Below are 18,810 nucleotides of genomic sequence, written 5' to 3' on the forward strand. Positions count from 1 at the left end.
AACTGCAACTAAAACTGCTCCTTGGGCTCGCTGAGATTCTTTTGGGCAAATAAAGCTGCTCCTTGTTCTTGTTGAGCTTCCTCCTTTTAGGCAACTAAAAGGATTCCTTGGGCTGGTTGAGCTGCTTCTTTTGGGCAACCAAAACTGCTCCTGGGGCTTGTTGAGCTTCTTTTGGGCAATTAAAACTGCTCCTGGGGCTCACTGAGTTTCATCCTTTTGGGCAACTCAGACTGCTCCTGGGGCTTGTTGAGCTTCTTTTGGGCAACTAGAACTGCTCCTTGGGCTTGTTGAGATTCTTTTGGCAACTAATCTGCTCCTTGGGCTTGTTGAGATTAATCCTTTTGGGCAAATAAAACCGTTCCTTGGGCTTGTTGAACTGCAACTAAAACTTCTCCTTGGGCATGCTGAGCTTCCTTCTTCTTGGCAACTAGAAGGATTCCTTGTTCCTGTTGAGCTTCCTCCTTTTGGGCAACTAAACTGCTCCTTGGGCTTGTTGAGCTCATTTTGGGCAACTAGAAGGATTCCTTGGGCTGGCTGGGCTTCTTTTGGCAACTAAAACTGCTCCTGGGGCTGGTTGAGATTCTTCTGGGCAACTAAAACTGCTCCTGGGGCTCACTGAGCTTCTTCTGGGCAACTAAAACTGCTCCTGGGGCTGGCTGGGCTTCTTCTTTTGGGCAACTAGAACTGCTCCTTGGGCTCGCTGAGCTTCCTCCTCTTGGGCAGCACCTCCTGGCTGGAGGAGAGCTCAGCCTGGTGCACCTGCCAAGGAAAACCAAGACATGGAATTGCAGCAGCTCCGTGGGGCCAGGACAGGGCTCAGCACAGCCTCAGCAGGACAGAGGTGTGACCAGCCAGGGCCCAGATGTGCTGGGCCTGCAGGAACATCTGGATGCTATTTCCTGGCAGAAGTGACCCGCTGAGGAAGGCTGGCATGTTTGTTTTCCTGCTGCCACAGCTGCATCAAGGAGCTGTGTCCAGCAGGAACTGCAGCACAGGACAAGGAGTGCTGGGTTCAGGCTGAAAAAAGGGGAAATTGAGGTGGGAGATATGGGAGAAGTTCTTCCCTGTCAGGTGGGGAGATTCAGACTGAAAGAGGGGAAATTTGGGTTGGAAATATGGGAGAAGTTGTTCTCTGTGAGGTGGGGAGGTCAGACTGAAAAAAGGGGAAATTTGGGTTGGAGATATGGGAAAAATCCTTCCCTGTCAGGTGGGGAGATTCAGACTCAAAAAGGGGAAATTGGGGTTGGAAACATGGGGAAAATCCTTCCCTGTCAGGTGGGGAGATTCAGACTCAAAAAGGGGAAGTTGAGGTGGGAGATATGGGAGAAGTCCTTCCCTGTCAGGTGGGGAGGTTCAGTCTCAAAAAGGGGAAATTTGGGTTGGAAATATGGGAGAAGTTGTTCTCTGTGAGGTGGGGAGGTCAGACTGAAAAAAGGGGAAATTTGGGTTGGAGATATGGGAAAAATCCTTCCCTGTCAGGTGGGGAGATTCAGACTCAAAAAGGGGAAATTGGGGTTGGAAACATGGGGAAAATCCTTCCCTGTCAGGTGGGGAGATTCAGACTCAAAAAGGGGAAGTTGAGGTGGGAGATATGGGAGAAATTGTTCCCTGTGAGGTGGAGAGGCTCAGACTCAAAAAGGGGAAATTTGGGTTGGAGTTGTGGAAGAAATCCCTTCCTGTGAGGTGGGCAGGCCCTGGCACGGGTGATTCCCTGGATGCCCCATCCCTGGAAGTGTTCCAGGCCAGGCTGGAAGGGGCTGGGAGCAGCCTGGGGTGGTGGAAGGTGACCCTGGCCAGGCTTTAAGGTCCCTAAATCCAAACATTCCATGACTCCAGCTCTGCACCCTACAACCCCCTGAGAGCTCAGTCCTGCTGCTTCTGACTCTCCCTTGAAGAGATGGCAATGAACCTTCAGCTCCACTGTAATTTTGATTATTTAAAACAATTGTGTTTTGTTTAATAAATTTATTATTAAGTTCAGTAAAATCTCTTTGAAAAATACACAGGGATGGTGAGCAAACAGAACAACCTCCTCTTTTTCCTTTTTTTTATTTTTTTGTCACATCACTGAGTAAGAAAAAGCACAGAATGTGACTGGTTGGAAGCAGGGAGGGACCTCAGAGCTCAGCCAGAGGGACACCTTCCACTGTCCCAGGGTGTCCCCAGCTGGCCTGGGACACTTCCAGGGATGCAGGGGCAGCCACAGCTGCTCTGGGAATTCCATCCCTCACAGGGAACAATTTCTTGCCTAAGAGAAGAGAGAAAAATTCACCCCACGGGTTCTGGAGAAGGATCTGCCCCTCACTCAGCATTGCCAATATTCCAAATACCTGGTGAAGGCCCCCAAAGCTCCCAGAGCTGCCAAGCCAGGCAGTGAAGGAGCAGCACAGAAATGGGGCCCAAAGGTCAAATTCCAGCCTGGACACAAAACACTGCCCCAGCTGTGAAGGCTTTGGGTCCCCACAAGCAGCACTGCCTGCCAGACTGACCTGATTTAAGTCCAAAAACGGATTTTTCTTGCAATGAAGGTGTCACAGAGGTGAGGTTATAATTTTGGCAAAGTGTTTCCCAAGTGGAAGCAAAGGAAGCACTGTGTGAGCTGTGCTGGGGATCTCTGCTGCCACAAACTCCCCTGGCTGATGGCTGAAACCAGCAGGAAATTTGGCTAAATATCAACCAAAACTAAGGAATCTTCCTCAACCTGTGTTACCTGCATTAAATCAGCTTCCAACTCTTTGGACAGAATTCTTTTTGACAGTGTTGAACTGAATGGGAATTTAGGAAGTGATGAGGATTTCATTCTGTCAATAGCAAATGCAAGCTCTGAGTTTTATTCACTGTTTGCAACAGAAATGATGAGAACTAAAGAAAAACTGATACTAACAATGCAGCTCTGGAATATCTTTCCACTTCTTGTCCTGCTCTCTGACACAATCAGCTCAGATGTTTTACGAGTCAAGTGATCAACCTGGAATCAGAAAATAGATTTTTGCATTGTTACAGCAGGAAAAAACTGGAGACAGCCAGCAGGGCTCAGTGCTGGGGCATCACTGCTCTGCACAGTTAAAACTGAAATCTGGGGGTATTAAAATGGTGAAATCACAGCTTTTACAGCTGGTGTGCTGCAGGGCCCTGGCAGAGAGAAGCATGTGCTGGTTTGGTACAGGAGGTCACTGACACTTACCTACAGCTATCCTGTTCTAAGAAATCTTAAGGACCTGTAGGGGAAATTTGGGTTGGAGATATGGGAAAAATCCTTCCCTGTCAGGTGGGGAGATTCAGACTCAAAAAGGGGAAATTGGGGTTGGAAACATGGGGAAAATCCTTCCCTGTCAGGTGGGGAGATTCAGACTCAAAAAGGGGAAGTTGAGGTGGGAGATATGGGAGAAATTGTTCCCTGTGAGGTGGAGAGGCTCAGACTCAAAAAGGGGAAATTTGGGTTGGAGTTGTGGGAGAAATCCCTCCCTGTGAGGTGGGCAGGCCCTGGCACGGGTGATTCCCTGGATGCCCCATCCCTGGAAGTGTTCCAGGCCAGGCTGGAAGGGGCTGGGAGCAGCCTGGGGTGGTGGAAGGTGACCCTGGCCAGGCTTTAAGGTCCCTAAATCCAAACATTCCATGACTCCAGCTCTGCACCCTACAACCCCCTGAGAGCTCAGTCCTGCTGCTTCTGACTCTCCCTTGAAGAGATGGCAATGAACCTTCAGCTCCACTGTAATTTTGATTATTTAAAACAATTGTGTTTTGTTTAATAAATTTATTATTAAGTTCAGTAAAATCTCTTTGAAAAATACACAGGGATGGTGAGCAAACAGAACAACCTCCTCTTTTTCCTTTTTTTTATTTTTTTGTCACATCACTGAGTAAGAAAAAGCACAGAATGTGACTGGTTGGAAGCAGGGAGGGACCTCAGAGCTCAGCCAGAGGGACACCTTCCACTGTCCCAGGGTGTCCCCAGCTGGCCTGGGACACTTCCAGGGATGCAGGGGCAGCCACAGCTGCTCTGGGAATTCCATCCCTCACAGGGAACAATTTCTTGCCTAAGAGAAGAGAGAAAAATTCACCCCAGGGGTTCTGGAGAAGGATCTGCTCCTCACTCAGCATTGCCAATATTCCAAATACCTGGTGAAGGCCCCCAAAGCTCCCAGAGCTGCCAAGCCAGGCAGTGAAGGAGCAGCACAGAAATGGGGCCCAAAGGTCAAATTCCAGCCTGGACACAAAACACTGCCCCAGCTGTGAAGGCTTTGGGTCCCCACAAGCAGCACTGCCTGCCAGACTGACCTGATTTAAGTCCAAAAACGGATTTTTCTTGCAATGAAGGTGTCACAGAGGTGAGGTTATAATTTTGGCAAAGTGTTTCCCAAGTGGAAGCAAAGGAAGCACTGTGTGAGCTGTGCTGGGGATCTCTGCTGCCACAAACTCCCCTGGCTGATGGCTGAAACCAGCAGGAAATTTGGCTAAATATCAACCAAAACTAAGGAATCTTCCTCAACCTGTGTTACCTGCATTAAATCAGCTTCCAACTCTTTGGACAGAATTCTTTTTGACAGTGTTGAACTGAATGGGAATTTAGGAAGTGATGAGGATTTCATTCTGTCAATAGCAAATGCAAGCTCTGAGTTTTATTCACTGTTTGCAACAGAAATGATGAGAACTAAAGAAAAACTGATACTAACAATGCAGCTCTGGAATATCTTTCCACTTCTTGTCCTGCTCTCTGACACAATCAGCTCAGATGTTTTACGAGTCAAGTGATCAACCTGGAATCAGAAAATAGATTTTTGCATTGTTACAGCAGGAAAAAACTGGAGACAGCCAGCAGGGCTCAGTGCTGGGGCATCACTGCTCTGCACAGTTAAAACTGAAATCTGGGGGTATTAAAATGGTGAAATCACAGCTTTTACAGCTGGTGTGCTGCAGGGCCCTGGCAGAGAGAAGCATGTGCTGGTTTGGTACAGGAGGTCACTGACACTTACCTACAGCTATCCTGTTCTAAGAAATCTTAAGGACCTGTGTGAAGCAGTCCTCCATGTATAAATGCCACCAACTTCTACATGCAGGGAATATAACCTGAGTTACAAAGCTGAATTTTGAAGTTTGAATCAAGTTTTAAACAAGCTTTGGTTTGTCAGAATTAGCAGTGGAATTCCCACTAGGCAGTTTATTAACATGGAAATTACATTTCACTCAGAAACAGTCCCAGCATCTGTTTGTTTTGAGAGCTGCATTTCAGAGGAACAGCCTTTTGTCAGTGCTTTAGAACAGTTTTGGAAAACACCAGGAAGTGAAATGTAAAGGAATTTTTGTTGCTGGAAACTGTGGGAAATAAGTTTTCAGCAGATTAGCCAAAGGAGGGAAGGAGCTGCACAGAAGCTCCAGAAAAAGCTGAAGGTGACAGAGCAGAGTGTTCCTACCTGAGTGTTAGAAACACGGGGGGGAGTCTGGATCCCTCCAGCTTCCCCTTCAGGAGCTGAGTTCTTTCCTGAAAGAACAATTGGAGAGTTAAATAAAGGTGTTCACACACCAACAAGCCAGAGCAAACAACAGCAGCTCTGCTCCAGGAACAATTCAGAACTGCTGGGAACAGCTGCCTCCAGAGCACAGCCTGATCTCCATCAAGCTTGGAATTTATTCTTTAACTCAGCCACTTCCTGCCCCAACCTCCAGCCCACTGCAGGAGCAGCTTACACCCAGCATCTCTGGAGGAGTGGGTTTGATCCCCAGCTCCCTCACACTCTGCCCTGCTGAGAGGATTTCACGCAACCCTGAAGCCTCAGGAGCCTGTTCTGTGTCACTCTGGGCCAATTCCCTCACACCCTGCCCTGCAGAAGGGATTTGTTTCAATCTGAAGCCTCAGGAGCCTGTTCTGTGCTGCAGGAGAGGGAAAAGGCCACTCTCAGCCAGCTCCTTCAAACTCTGCCCTGCTGAGGGGATTTCATTAAAATCTGGAACTTCAGGAGCCTGTTCTGTGCTGCAGGACATGGAAAAGGCCACTCTGAGCCCCCAGCTCCCTCACACCCTGCCCTGCTGAGGGGATTTCACTCAACCCTGAAGCCTCAGGAGCCTGTTTGGAGCTGCAGGACAGAGAAAAGGCCACTCTGGGCCAGCTCCTGCCCCAGCAGCCCAGCCCAGCAGCACCCCCAGCTGCAGAGCCCCCTCACTGCCTGCAGCTGCAGGAGCAGGCCCTCGGGGGTTCCTCAGGGGGGAACAGGCAGCTCCAGGCAGATTTCTGCTGTTCCTAATTCAGGCTGTTTTTCCAGGATACAGACAGAAGGATGGGATGGTGAATGGGTGACTGTGCTTCAGCTGTGGAAACAACAGAAGAATTCCAGGCTGACAAATTGTGCCTTGTAGTTCCTGTAAATAAAACATTTGCCAACTCCCCAGGACAAGAAAGTTTCCTGCATTTTTTATGACTTTTTGGAAGAATCAGGCACACCTTCATGTGGTTATTCCAGTTCTGCAGCCTACTGGCATTGTCAAGACAAAAATTCTGATCTGCACGTGCTGTTTCCTACACATTTCCACCATTATTTTTGAACAGCATGGAAATGGCAGCTGGTTTGGCAAAGCTGCAAGTGTTTCTTCTCAAAACCACCCCAAACCCAACATTCCTGTAGAGAAAATGGGTTCCAGATTGTCTGGATGCTTGTGTGCAGCCTCTCCAGGAGGAGCAGATCAACAAGCAGCAATTCCTCCTTCAGTTTGTTTGGCAGCAAAGTTCAGTCCTCAGGGCTAAAGTGGGAAATGTGAACACAAACCATCCTCTGCTTTATCTAAAATCTGAAAAGGAAGCTCCTGAGATCCCTGAGGACAATTTGGTGTCTCATGTTTTGAGCTGGAGTCAGGCTGGGTGCACATTTTGGAGCTGTGATTAAAAGCCAGCAGTGGGGATCTTCCAGGGCTGGAGGAGCCAGGACAGTTATTTACTGACAGATTTTATTTAGAGTCTTAGCAAAAACACTTGAGGAAACTCATTTCTGTGTGATTCATCCTAACAAAAATGCTTTGCTAGAACTTGTACTTATTAAAGTTCCTCTCCAAGGAAATGCTGAGAGTTGGGTTGTTCATCCTGCAGAGGAGAAGCTCCAAGGAGAGCTCAGAGCCTCTCCCAGTACCTAAAGGGGCTCCAGGAGAGCTGGAGAGGGGCTTTGGGCAAGGCCTGCAGGGACAGGGCACAGGGAATGCTTTACCCTGATGCATTTTGGGAAGGAATTGTTCCCTGGGAGGGTGAGGCCCTGGCACAGGTACCAGAGCAGCTGGGGCTGCCCCTGAGAGTGCCCAGGGCTGGGCTGGACAGGGCTGGGATGGTGGAAGGTGTCCCTGCCATGGCACTGGATGAGTTTTAAAATCTGTTTCAACCCAAACCATTGCATGGCTCTGTGAGAGCACTGCCCAAAAATCCCCTTGCACCTGAACTGGGGGGTGAGTATCTAACTCCTGACTCCTGAGCTCACCAACTTTAGATATTTGGGATTAAATAAATTAAAATGGATTTCCCAGGGAAGCTGTGGCTGCCCCTGGATCCCTGGCAGTGCCCAAGGCCAGCCTGGAGCACCCGGGGATCATGGAAGGTGTCCCTGCCATGGCAGGGGTGGCACTGGATGAGCTTTAAGGTGCCTCCCAACCCAACCCAGTGTGGGATTCTACTTTGTGATGGCAAAAACATTCACCTGCCATTCTCAAAGAGCTGCAGCACACAGGGAGAGGGCAGCAGGGATTCTATCCCAAAACATTCACCTGCAATTCTCAAGGTGCTGCAGGGAAAGGGCAGCAGGGATTCTATCCCAAAACATTCACCTGCCATTCTCAAAGAGCTGCAGGGATTCTATCCCAAAACGGAGAGGGCAGCAGGGATTCCATCCCAAAACATTCACCTGCCATTCTCAAAGAGCTGCAGCACTCAGAGAAAGGGCAGCAGGGATTCTATCCCAAAACATTCACCTGCAATTCTCAAAGAGCTGCAGCACTCAGGGAGAGGGCAGCAGGGATTCCATCCCAAAACATTCACCTGCCATTCTCAAAGAGCTGCAGCACTCAGAGAAAGGGCAGCAGGTCCCCAGAGCACCCTCAGCTGGAAAAGGCACTCACAGGAAGCAGCAGAGCCAAACACAGAATGGTTCATGAAACAAAACACACTCTGGTGAGGTTGTTTGTTATCATGGTATTTTATGAAAAGTATCTTCACCAGGATTTCTTCTCCTGAGAAGATGAGAAGCCTCAAAGGAAAATAAAACAGTATTATCTGATGGCTTCTCCTGTGTTTTGCTGCTTTGGAATGTGGAACCATCTTTGATTGGTTCCATGTGAATTGTTTTTACTTCATGACCAATCCCAGCCCAGCTGTGTCAGACTCTAATCTGTCACAAAATTTTATGATTCATTCTTTTCTAGCTTTCTGATGTATCTTTCTATAGTTTAGTACAGTTTTAATATATCATTTTAATAAAAGATAATAATGCAATAAATCAGCCTTCTAACAAAAGTGGAGTCAGCTCCCTCACAAAGAACACAACAGTCCCAGCTCCGGGAGCAGCTCCCTCTGGATGAAGGTGTGGGGTTCTGGGCTAAAAATGGGATTTCTGAATTGAGTTGAAGCTCAGAAAGCTGAAATTTAAAGAAAAAAACTACAAAAAAAGGAGCCAAAGTGGTTTTTGCAAAGAGAATTTTGTTTCCAAGTCTGCAAAAATGAGCTCAACAGGACAAAACCTCCCCGAGCTTAATGTGCAAACTAAATATGATCAAAAATTAAATAAATCAGTAATTATTAGTAACAAAAAGAGTAGAGAAAGCAAATAAAGTTTATTTCTAAATATAAACCCTATTCAATTTAGCTTAGCTGATAAAATGGAACAGAAGATCAGAATATTGAACAGTACCATGAAAATATGTTAATCATGTTTTAACATGTTAACTTTTGTTAACCAAGTGTTTCACAGAATGAAGCCCTGATAAAAAATAAAGGCACAGTCATAGATGGGAAGAAAAAAATAAAAATTTGAATATAGAAATTTGAGGGGTTTGAAAAATATAACAGATAATATAATACAAAAATTATAATATAATAAAATTATAACATAAAATATAATTAAAGATTGGTGTTGTATTGCACTAAATAGTTTATTTAGTTGTTGTTTTGCACTGGGTGATTGGAGATTTGCACTGAGTAGTTTTTGTATACAGATTATTATATAATATAATAAAAATTATAATATAAATATTGTAATATTGAAATGATAATGCAATATATATAAATATTACCTTGAGCTTCTGAAATATTCACATGATTCTTATCTTGCACTTCATTACCCAAGACAGGATCCTCCTGGATGAAGAAACAGGTGTGTCACTGACTGCAGACACACAAGAATGGAAGTTCCTACTCAGATGATTAAGGACACATTTTTAAAATGGATTTGTGGTGGAATAAACTGAAATAAGTGATTGTGACACGGGAGGAGGAGGTTCCATCTGTCCCTCTGCTGCTCCTGTGCACAGGCACTGCCTGAGCAGTGACAGGCTGCAAAGTGGAGCAGGAAAATTAAGGAAAAAATTAATTTAAGATACATTATCCTGCTCAACCATGTCTGAAAATAGAGGGGGTTCTGGCTTACACACAGTGAAACAATAATGGGCTTTTTCTAGGTGACACACCACAAAAAATTCAAAAAGCTGCCCAAAACAAAGGCAGTGCTCTTACATTCATGTCCTGGCTCTCCTCTGGGCCATCTCTGCTCTCCCCACACAGCTGGAGAGGCTCAGCAGTCTCTCCCTGCTTTAGGATGCTCTTGTCAACATTCTCCATGCGCTGCTTCTCAGTGGTGATTTTCAGCTTCAGCAGATGGAAAGGTGTTGGCACTTCCCCCACATTCAGGTACATGGGCTCCTCCTTGAAGAGCAGCCCCTCGTCCCTGGCCTCCTTGAAACCTGGGGGCTGGTAATCAGGGGGTGTGACTGCAGAGAAATCAAACAGAATGGAATTAATCAGAATGGGATTAAACAGAATGGGATTAAACAGAATGGAACTAAACAGAATGGAATTAAACAGAATGGAACATGTTCTTGCAAAACTAATTTAAACTCTTTTCTTCTTTAAATACAGAGAGTTACTGTAAAAAATTGTGTGTGGGGAAGGGAGTAATAATCAATATTCAGGTTATTTTCTCTTTGCACAACAGGCAAAGGCCTGTTAAAGCTCTTTGGAGGAGGTTGTAGATATAGAGAGAAAACAGAAGCTCTGATTTGTCTTTGTAAGGCAGTAACACACTCAGAAGCAGAGCCAGGTATTTGGACAGCCATCAAACTAGAACCAGGCTGGGAAATTATGCCTGACACACTCTGGGAAACTGCAAATGTTTTAAACCCCAGCCAAATGCAGTGAAATCAGTGCCAGGATTGTGTTCCTGCTGTGAGACCACATCCCATCCCCTTGGGATTCAACCTGTCCTGAGAGAGCCACACGTGAAGCAACCTCACTTAACAAATTATGCTACAGGCTGACACACTCTGGAAAACTGCAAATGTTTTAAACCCCAGCCAAATGCAGTGAAATCAGTGCCAGGATTGTGTTCCTGCTGTGAGATCACATCCCATCCCCTGTCCTGAGAAACAGCCATCTGGTTGGTTTGAGGGTCATGTTTCAGGCTGATTTATTATATAATTATATTCTATTAATTATATATTATAATGCTATATTAAGACTATACTAAAAAATAGAAAGGATCTTTCAAAAGGCTAGAAAGGAATGGAATGAATAACAAAATCTTGTGGCTGCTCCCAGCCTCGACACAGGTGGCTGTCATTGGTCATCAAGTGAAAACAATTTCACATGCTGGGTAAACAATTCTCCAAATCACATTCCAAAGCAGCAAAACATGGAGAAGCTGAAGCTTCCCAGCTTCTGAGGGGAAAAGATCCTGGCAAAAGGATTTTTCATTAAACATGCCTGTGACACAGCCACACGTGAAACTACCTCACTTAACAAATCCCAGCAGCCACAAAGATTATCCCCTGAAAAACTGAAAAACGCCCATTTTTGTCTTGCTCTGCAGAGCCTGATAAACGAGGGTGAGCTGGCAGCGTACCCTCATCGTAGTAGAGGAGTTTCATGGTGAGGCAGACGTCGCTGGGCAGGGGGCTGAGGTTCTGCATCAGGACGTAGATCTTGCGGATCAGGAGGATGCTGGCCTTCTTGGTGTCTGCACAGCTGATGGGGCTCTCTGACTTCCTGTCCTTGCTAAAAACACAGCAGCCACGTGAGTTCTGACGGACTCTGACACCCAGCATCACCTTCTGAGGGGATGGTAAAGTTATGGCACAACCAAAGTGATTAATTGTGTTTTACTAAGTGTGTTGATAGAATCAGTCTGAAGAAAAGGAAAGAGGTCAGATGCAGAGTTATGACACTGAGCTGTGTCCAAGGGGATGTTAAAGTTATGGGCACAACCAAAGTGATTGTGTTTTAGTAAGGGTGTTGATAGAATTGGTCTGAAGAAAAGGAAAGAGGTCAGATGCAGAGTTGTGATACTGAGCTGTGTCCAAGGGGATGTTAAAGTTATGGGCACAACCAAAGTGATTGTGTTTTAGTAAGGGTGTTGATAGAATCAGTCTGAAGAAAAGGAAAGAGGTCAGATGCAGAGTTATGACACTGAGCTGTGTCCAAGGGACATGGAGCAGTCCCAGGGCTGTACCTGCCAAAATCCAGGAGTGGCCCATTGTGGGTGTACTTGAACTTGAAGTGGTAACACTCTGTGACTGTCTGCAAACAAAACCAGTAATTATTAAACTAATCCTAAACTCCTGCTGCAGCTCTGCTCAGTAACCTATCAACCTTTAAAGGAATAACCACAGCCCAACTCCCATCCACTTACATGTGCTCCTAATCCTCTAACAATTAACAGTAAAAATGCATAAAACTATTTAAAACATCATAAAGTGATGATTCTTTTCCAGGAATCACCATGATGAAATATTTTGAAAATCAGCTGAAGTTTTTAGCATAAAATATTCCATGAAAATGTTTCACACATGGAATAGATGTGGTGGGTTTTGTGTTTTGCACAGAAGTCCCACAGACTCGCCAGGCAGAGTCAGGATGGGACATCTCACCCTGCAATGACATTTTGGTTTCTTGCACAGCCTGAGAATACTCAAATGCAATTCCACAGTGCAATTGCCACTGACCCCAGTCATTTTAACAGCTGCTATTTCAAAATGCCCCTTTTTAATAAATGTGCATGTTAAATCTTCCTGCTTGTACCCACATTTCATTAAATTCATATTATCAGCAGTGAGATTTCCAGCAGGTTTACCTGAGGATCTTCTGTCTGGGTATAAACCTGTGTTTTTAAAGAAAATAGAGGAATCACAATGAGAACTGCACATCCCTCAAAGCATGTCCCCTAAAAACAAGTCCCTGCCTTTCAGAGATACTCACTGCCAGGACAATCTGTCTCAGCTGTCAGGAACATAACAGAGAGAAAAAAAAAAACAACAAAAAAAAGAACATTAAATATATTTAATTGCCCATTTGTGCTGCCCAAGCTGCTTTTCTCTAGCTCTGGAATCCAACACAGGCAACCAAGGCCTGTTGGAAGAAAAACTTCTTCCTCTTCACTCCTCTCCTGTGGAGGAGAGGATTCAGCTGCAGAAGGAAACACCCACAGATCTCTCTGGCTTTCTGAGCTGCTGTTTCCAAGAGCTTGATGCAGAAATTCCTGTGCATCCCCCAGTGCAGCTGAGTGAGCTGTGCCTCTCCCTGAGCAGCCCTGCACTGCACTGAAACCAACCTTTCCACACAACTGAAAGGAGACTGGAGCACTTACGTATTTCTTCTGCAAGGCATCATAGCATCCTAACATCCTGCAAAAACCAAACAATATTGGCCAGCTACTGCTAATTGTCACTTGTTTCTCACTAATAGCACCAAAAAAACGAAACTTTTGTGTTTACTTTTACTGTATTAGAGCAATAAATAACACTTATCCCATCATTTTATCTTATTAGAAGTGATACAAGCTTTGTAACACCAAATCACCCCAACCTCTTGAAAGAATAATTAAAATACAATCTGGAGGTAAAGCAATTAAAATATGATCTGGAGGTAAAGCAATTAAAAATACAACCTGGAGGGAAATCAATTAAAAATATAATCTGAAGGTAAATCAATTAAAATATAAGCTGGAGGTAAATAAATTAAAAATATAAGCCAGAGGTAAATCAATTAAAAATATAATCTGGAGGGAAATCAATGAAAAACATAATCTGGAGGTAAATGATTTATCAGTAAATACATATTATAATACTTCAAACACCTTCCAACACATGTATTAATTAATCAGGGCAGCAGCTTGGTCTAATTGCAGGTGTCCATGGCAGAGGGGTGAGGAAGGTGAGCTCCAAGGTCCCTTCCACCCCAAACCATCCCATGATTTTACCATAAATCAATAATTCAGCTGAACAGCAACACTGCTGAACCATAAAGGAATTATAACTTTTATTTAGATGTTATTTCCTTTTTATACAACACCCAATCAGGAAATCAAAACTCCCCCATTTTTTTTTCAATTTTTCCTTTCAATTCTTTCTTGCCCTATTTTTTCCTTTCACTTACAGTCAGCAAACAGAAGCTGTGTTTGGTGTGAAGGAAAGACCACTGCCCAGAGTGCCACAGCCCCCCCAAAGCAGGGAGCCTGTGCAGCTCAGCCTCCCCAGGGAAGATCCATCAGCAAACCCCAGCTTTCCCCTCCCTCCCTTTGTGACAGCACGTGGCTGAATCACCTTTAGCATCAACTCTGAGCCCTCAAGCTTTGCTAAGTGCAGCTTTCATTTAGCTCGGGTTTTTGGGGTATTTCTGATGAGTAAATCTGGTGTGAAGCTTCACCCCACACGTGGAATATCTCAAATATCCCTGTCCCAAAATGCAAACCCCTCAGCATGCCAGGGGGTGAGGGCAGCATCCCTCCCACGCCTTTCAGGAGTGGGGAAAGGGGGAAAAGAACCTTTTTGGAGGTGACAGAATACAGGGAGATGTAAGCAAGGCAGAGAGGTTCCCAAAAAGCAAGGAGAGCACCTGGAGCAGAACTCAGAGCTGCTGTGAGCAGGAGCAAAAGCAGGAGCAGCAGCTGCAATCCCAGCCAGTGCTCCAGCAGGCTCTGAACAAGTCTGACAGTGCCACTCTTACAAAACCTGTGAGAGATCTTTCAATTGAAGGTGCAAAATGGTGGCTTTGAGGCTCCTGATCAACTTTTAGAGGTTTGCATTTCTGGGCACCCTTCAGAGCTCATGAGCAGCCAGAGGGATGAAGCATACAAATCCATAGTGTTGGATATTTGGTATTTATTTAGTAAATATAAAGAATAGTCACTCTGCAAACAGAGATTTGTGCTCTCCTGAGCCCTGAGCTGAAAACAACATTGTCACAGCTGGGACACAAATGTGGGAGAGAACTTTTTGCCTTGATCTGCAAACAACCAGGAAGGGACCTTTGAGCACTTAGATGTTACCTGCCTGCTGGAATCAACCTACCACTTCACCAGCTGGGTAGAGCCAGGAGAGTTTTTGTCTTCCCGCAGAATTTTGACACAAACATCTCAAAAAAACCCAAAAAAAACCACATTTATTTAGGGCAAAGTGCAACTAAAAGTTCATTGCCTAAAAGCACATATGAAGAAGAGACTAAAATTAACATTACTGTCAAGTGTGAGCATAGCTTTAATGCTGAGTTAGCAGCAGCAACAACAAAATTTAATTTATTAATATTTATATGCACCAACTGGCTTTAAAAACAACCCCATGACAACAGTTTTTCCAAATCACCGTGGCAACAGCCCCTTACCATCCATGTATCTGGTTCCATAGGCACTTTCAGGGAAGATTCCCCTCAGGTAAGTGATGCAGGACACTGCCACTGCCAGGAGCCTCTTCACCAGCATCAGGGATTGCTGCTCCGTGGCTATTTTCTTGGGAAATACAACTGCACTCTGAAAATCACAGCAAGAAACCAATTAGTTTTTGGGATTTGTAGAGCTAAGCACATTCCCTACACTTGGTGTTACAGTATTTGTAGGGCACAGCTGGTTTCTACGACAACAAAGTTCAGATTATTTTTCTATAATTTTTTCTAGATATTCTTTATTAATAATTAAAATACGGAACTACCCTGCTATTTTCACATTAATAAATATCACCTGGGTGCACTATTCCAGCCAAAACTCCCCCATTTTTCCCATTATTATTGTGCTGAAATACACAAACAAAACCGTACCACAGAATTCTTTTGCTTCTGAGCAGTTGCCATTCTGCAGAGACTCCCGTGCCTGTCAATGAAACACCTGCATTAGCACCTGGAGAAGGAAAAAGGCTGCATTCCCTGGATTTACAAACACCTTCTGCTCAATTCACCAGCTCAAACAAACCTGTATTTTTCAGGAAACGGAGCAGGATGGCTCCTCTAATCATCCCCAGTATCAGATTCTTGATTTTCACAGCAGCACAGGCCTCCCCTGAGGCTACAGGATGCAACAATTAGAACATTTGTATCAGTAATCCTATGAAATATGAACCTCCAAAGGCACAACCTACAGGATTTTCATGAAAATGCTCCCCACATTTCAAACACCCCCAGACTCGAGCCGTTTTATTCTCTAATTTCAATGAGTATGGGAGAAACAGAATCCTCACCACCCTAAGCCTGACTCCACACAAACCTTCCCCCCAACTCAGGAATAACAAATGCACCCACACCTGAGGAAAACACCTTCCCCAAGTTAGAAATGAGGTCTGGATCACCACAGGGCACCGAGCTCCCCTCAGCAACCCCCCGATGACAACACCCGGCTGAGTTAGGCCCCGCTGTGAGGAAGGAGCCGCCCCCCCATCAGCCTCAGCCCACAAACCACCACCTGCTTCCTCAAGGGAAACTGAGGCAGGCGGAGGATGAAAGCGCGAAGACACAACACCGCACAGCAGCGCGGGGCAGCGGGCAACAAAACCCGGAGGTGAGGTGTGAGATGATCGAGGGAAAACTGCAGGAGAATGTGAGGAAAGAGAAGGGAGATGGAGATGAAGCGAGGGAATTGAAAGAAACGCCCGCCCTCACCCTCAGGGCGCCTTTTCCCGCCCTCGCCCTCAGAGGGCTCTGCCGAGGGGCCGTGCGCAAACGCAGGGGGCGGGGCTTGCCCTCAGCGGGCTCAGCCGAAGGGCCGTGCGCAAACGCAGGGAGCGCGGCTTGCCCTCAGCCGGCCGCGCATGCGCAGTTCCTGCCCCGTCTATGAGGGGACGGGGCTTGTGGAATGTTCTGGGCTGTGAGGGAATTACAAAGATTATTAATTTCATTTTTTTTATCCCTAGTCCTGCACTGGCACCCCAAAAACCCCACCCTGAGAGCATTTTCCAAACGCTTCTGGAGCTCTGGCAGTGCCATCACCCTCTGGGGGAAGAATATTTACTGATAATCCGACATAATCCTCGCTGACGCAGCTCCAGCCGTTCACTCGTGTTACAGATACGTGTTATAATATTGGCTTTTCGCAAATATTCAAGTGGTTTCTGTGAAAAATGCGTGTTTTATGATTGGCTTTTCGCAGATATGTGTTATGTTAGAAAGTTATGCTGTATTAATTTAAGTAGCGTGTTAAATATAGTTTTAGGTTATGACGTAATGTTAAAATAGAAACTGTGCTCTGTAAGATATTTTTTTAAAGAGAGGAATGAGGTACTTGCACCAGACAGCAGCCGCAGGACACCTAAATCTTTCCGAAAAAAATAATTTATTATTCTTTTATCAGAAGAAACGAACTTCTTCCTGCCTCAGGCCAGGATTCAGAGGAAGAAGCTGACACTGCCCAGACAGAATCCTGTGTTGGAATGGAATTTGTGCACCATGGATGAGCTGTGTGAACATGAACAGGCTGTTGCTTTAAAGGGTTAATCCTCTGTTAACGTGGGTCCTTTTTCGGGCTTATTTTGCCCAGGAAAAGGTACCTGGACTGTCCATAAATCTTTATTGTCTTGTATTGTCCTAATCCAAATTGTCCAAGTTTTATTACTCTAACTATATTGCGGCCGCGGGCGGGTGAGGCGCGGCCGCGGCGGCTCGGCCGGCCCCGGTGCCCCTCGGCGCGGCTCCTCACCCTCCCTCTGTCTTTTCCAGGCGCCGCAGCAAGTGGGATCAGCCCGGCCCGGCGCCTAATTTCCTGCTGGCCGGCACGGCGCCGCTGCCCGGGCGGCCGTTCCCCGGTGGGGGCGGCGATGGCGGCGCCGCCGTGGCCGGGTCCGAGAGCTCGGCGGCGCCCTCGGGAGCGCTGGATGCGGCCGCGGCCGTGGCGGCGAAGATCAACGCGATGCTGATGGCCAAAGGGAAGCTGAAGCCGGCGCCCAGCACGGCGGACAAGGTGGGTGGGTGGGCGCGGGCGGTGATTCGGGGAGCTGGCTGCGATAAAAGCAGCCGGGAATGATTTTAAAACTGTTTTTCAGCGTAATAAAAAGCAGTGGATGGCTGTGAGGTCAGGCAGCTGTGAGGTTTTACCCAAGCCACCTGTAGGGAGGTGATAAAGTGGTTTTTTTTGTCTCAGAAGCGTGGAATATTCGGAGTTGTAAGGGAGCCACGAGGATTTTTCCAGAGAGCAGAGCTGATGGAAAACTCCCGTGTGAAACAAATGCTTTAAAATATGAGACCAAGTTATTTCTGTGCCTGAAGAGGTTCCCAAAGTGAGCTGTATATCCAGATCCCAACCAGTGTATTCAGCTTTTCCTGAGCCCTGCCCCGAGCTGGGTTGACCCAGATGAGCTCAGGCATTGCACTGGATGCTCCCTGTGTTCCCCTTAAACAATCTCTGAATTTTCTGTTTTAAACCAAGTGTGGCTTCAAGCTGCTTTTCCAGTCCCAGTCCCAGTCTTGTCTTGCTCTTCTGCCTGTCCTCAGCCTGTGCTGGAGCCAAGTTCAGAAGCTCTTTCAAGTTTCATGCAGTAATTGCAGTGTGCTTTCTGTGTAAAGATTTTACCTTCAACAGCTGAAAGGGGTGAACGAGAAGGATGTTATTCTAGTAATTCTGTTAATATTCTATTAATATTCTATTAATATGTGCTGAAGATAAATCAAATTTATTTGGGCTGGGAGGAGGCAGATCCAGCAGTAATTCCAATGTGCTCTCCACTAATTTCTGTAAAGATTTTCCCTTCAACAGCTGAAAGGGGTGAACAAGAGGATTGTTATTCTATTAATTTTGTTATATTAATTCTGTTAAATACTATATGATATCCTACAATATGATTATAATATATTATAATATACTATAATGTACTATTCTGTAATATAATAATATACTATGATATAATATACTATAGTATAATATACTATACTGTAATATTCTATAATATAATATACTATGGTATATCATATATATAGTATATATGATAGTGTATATGTATATATGTATGATAAATGATGGTATATAGTATATAATATATATAGTATATGATATACTATGATATATACTATAACATACTATAATATAATATGCTATGCTGTAATATACTGTTCTGTAATATAATATACTATAATATATAATGTAATATATACTATAATGTAATAGATAATATATTATATAATATATACTATAATATATAATGGTATATGTACTATGTAATATATATACTATAATATATCATACTATACTATTATATATACTATATTACATTATATATACAATAATATAGTATATGTACTATAATGTACTATATTATATATAAAATAATATATATTATATTATATTATATTATATTATATTATATTATATTATATTATATTATATT

The 18,810-nt window shown here is 44.9% G+C and overlaps 2 protein-coding genes across 5 annotated transcripts in view; one reads left to right on the forward strand and one right to left on the reverse strand.

The window, feature by feature from the left end:
- Nucleotides 1-316: 316 nt before the first annotated feature.
- On the reverse strand, nt 317-17,053 carry HORMAD1 (HORMA domain containing 1). Of its 4 annotated transcripts, none has more exons than XM_041477979.1 (15): nt 15,900-17,053; nt 15,414-15,506; nt 15,263-15,314; nt 14,834-14,978; nt 14,524-14,587; nt 12,822-12,858; nt 12,434-12,454; nt 12,309-12,335; nt 11,688-11,755; nt 11,082-11,233; nt 9,698-9,951; nt 9,259-9,322; nt 5,412-5,479; nt 4,674-4,757; nt 317-759 (listed from the first exon to the last, which is right to left on the reverse strand). In XM_041477979.1, exons 3-15 carry the CDS (start codon nt 15,293-15,295, stop codon nt 679-681), a joined length of 1,098 nt encoding a protein of 365 aa, XP_041333913.1. In that variant the 5' UTR covers nt 15,296-15,314; nt 15,414-15,506; nt 15,900-17,053; the 3' UTR covers nt 317-678. The 4 variants fall into 4 exon arrangements, with proteins under 4 accessions (XP_041333913.1, XP_041333912.1, XP_041333914.1 ...); XM_041477978.1 differs by having other exon boundaries at nt 16,097-16,169; XM_041477982.1 differs by lacking the exon at nt 317-759 and adding an exon at nt 4,974-5,047 and having other exon boundaries at nt 4,712-4,757; nt 16,097-16,169.
- A 10-nt stretch (nt 17,054-17,063) lies between these two features.
- KHDC4 (KH domain containing 4, pre-mRNA splicing factor) overlaps nt 17,064-18,810 on the forward strand; it is a 17,812-nt gene continuing 16,065 nt past the window's right edge. The window contains 3 exon segments of the mRNA XM_041477977.1: nt 17,064-17,071; nt 17,150-17,295; nt 17,298-17,390. Coding sequence (XP_041333911.1) covers nt 17,248-17,295; nt 17,298-17,390 — 141 coding nt within the window. The 5' untranslated portion in view covers nt 17,064-17,071; nt 17,150-17,247.

Source organism: Pyrgilauda ruficollis, unplaced genomic scaffold, assembly GCF_017590135.1.
Source record: "Pyrgilauda ruficollis isolate IOZ18807 unplaced genomic scaffold, ASM1759013v1 scaffold427, whole genome shotgun sequence".
NCBI classification, from domain to species: domain Eukaryota; kingdom Metazoa; phylum Chordata; class Aves; order Passeriformes; family Passeridae; genus Pyrgilauda; species Pyrgilauda ruficollis.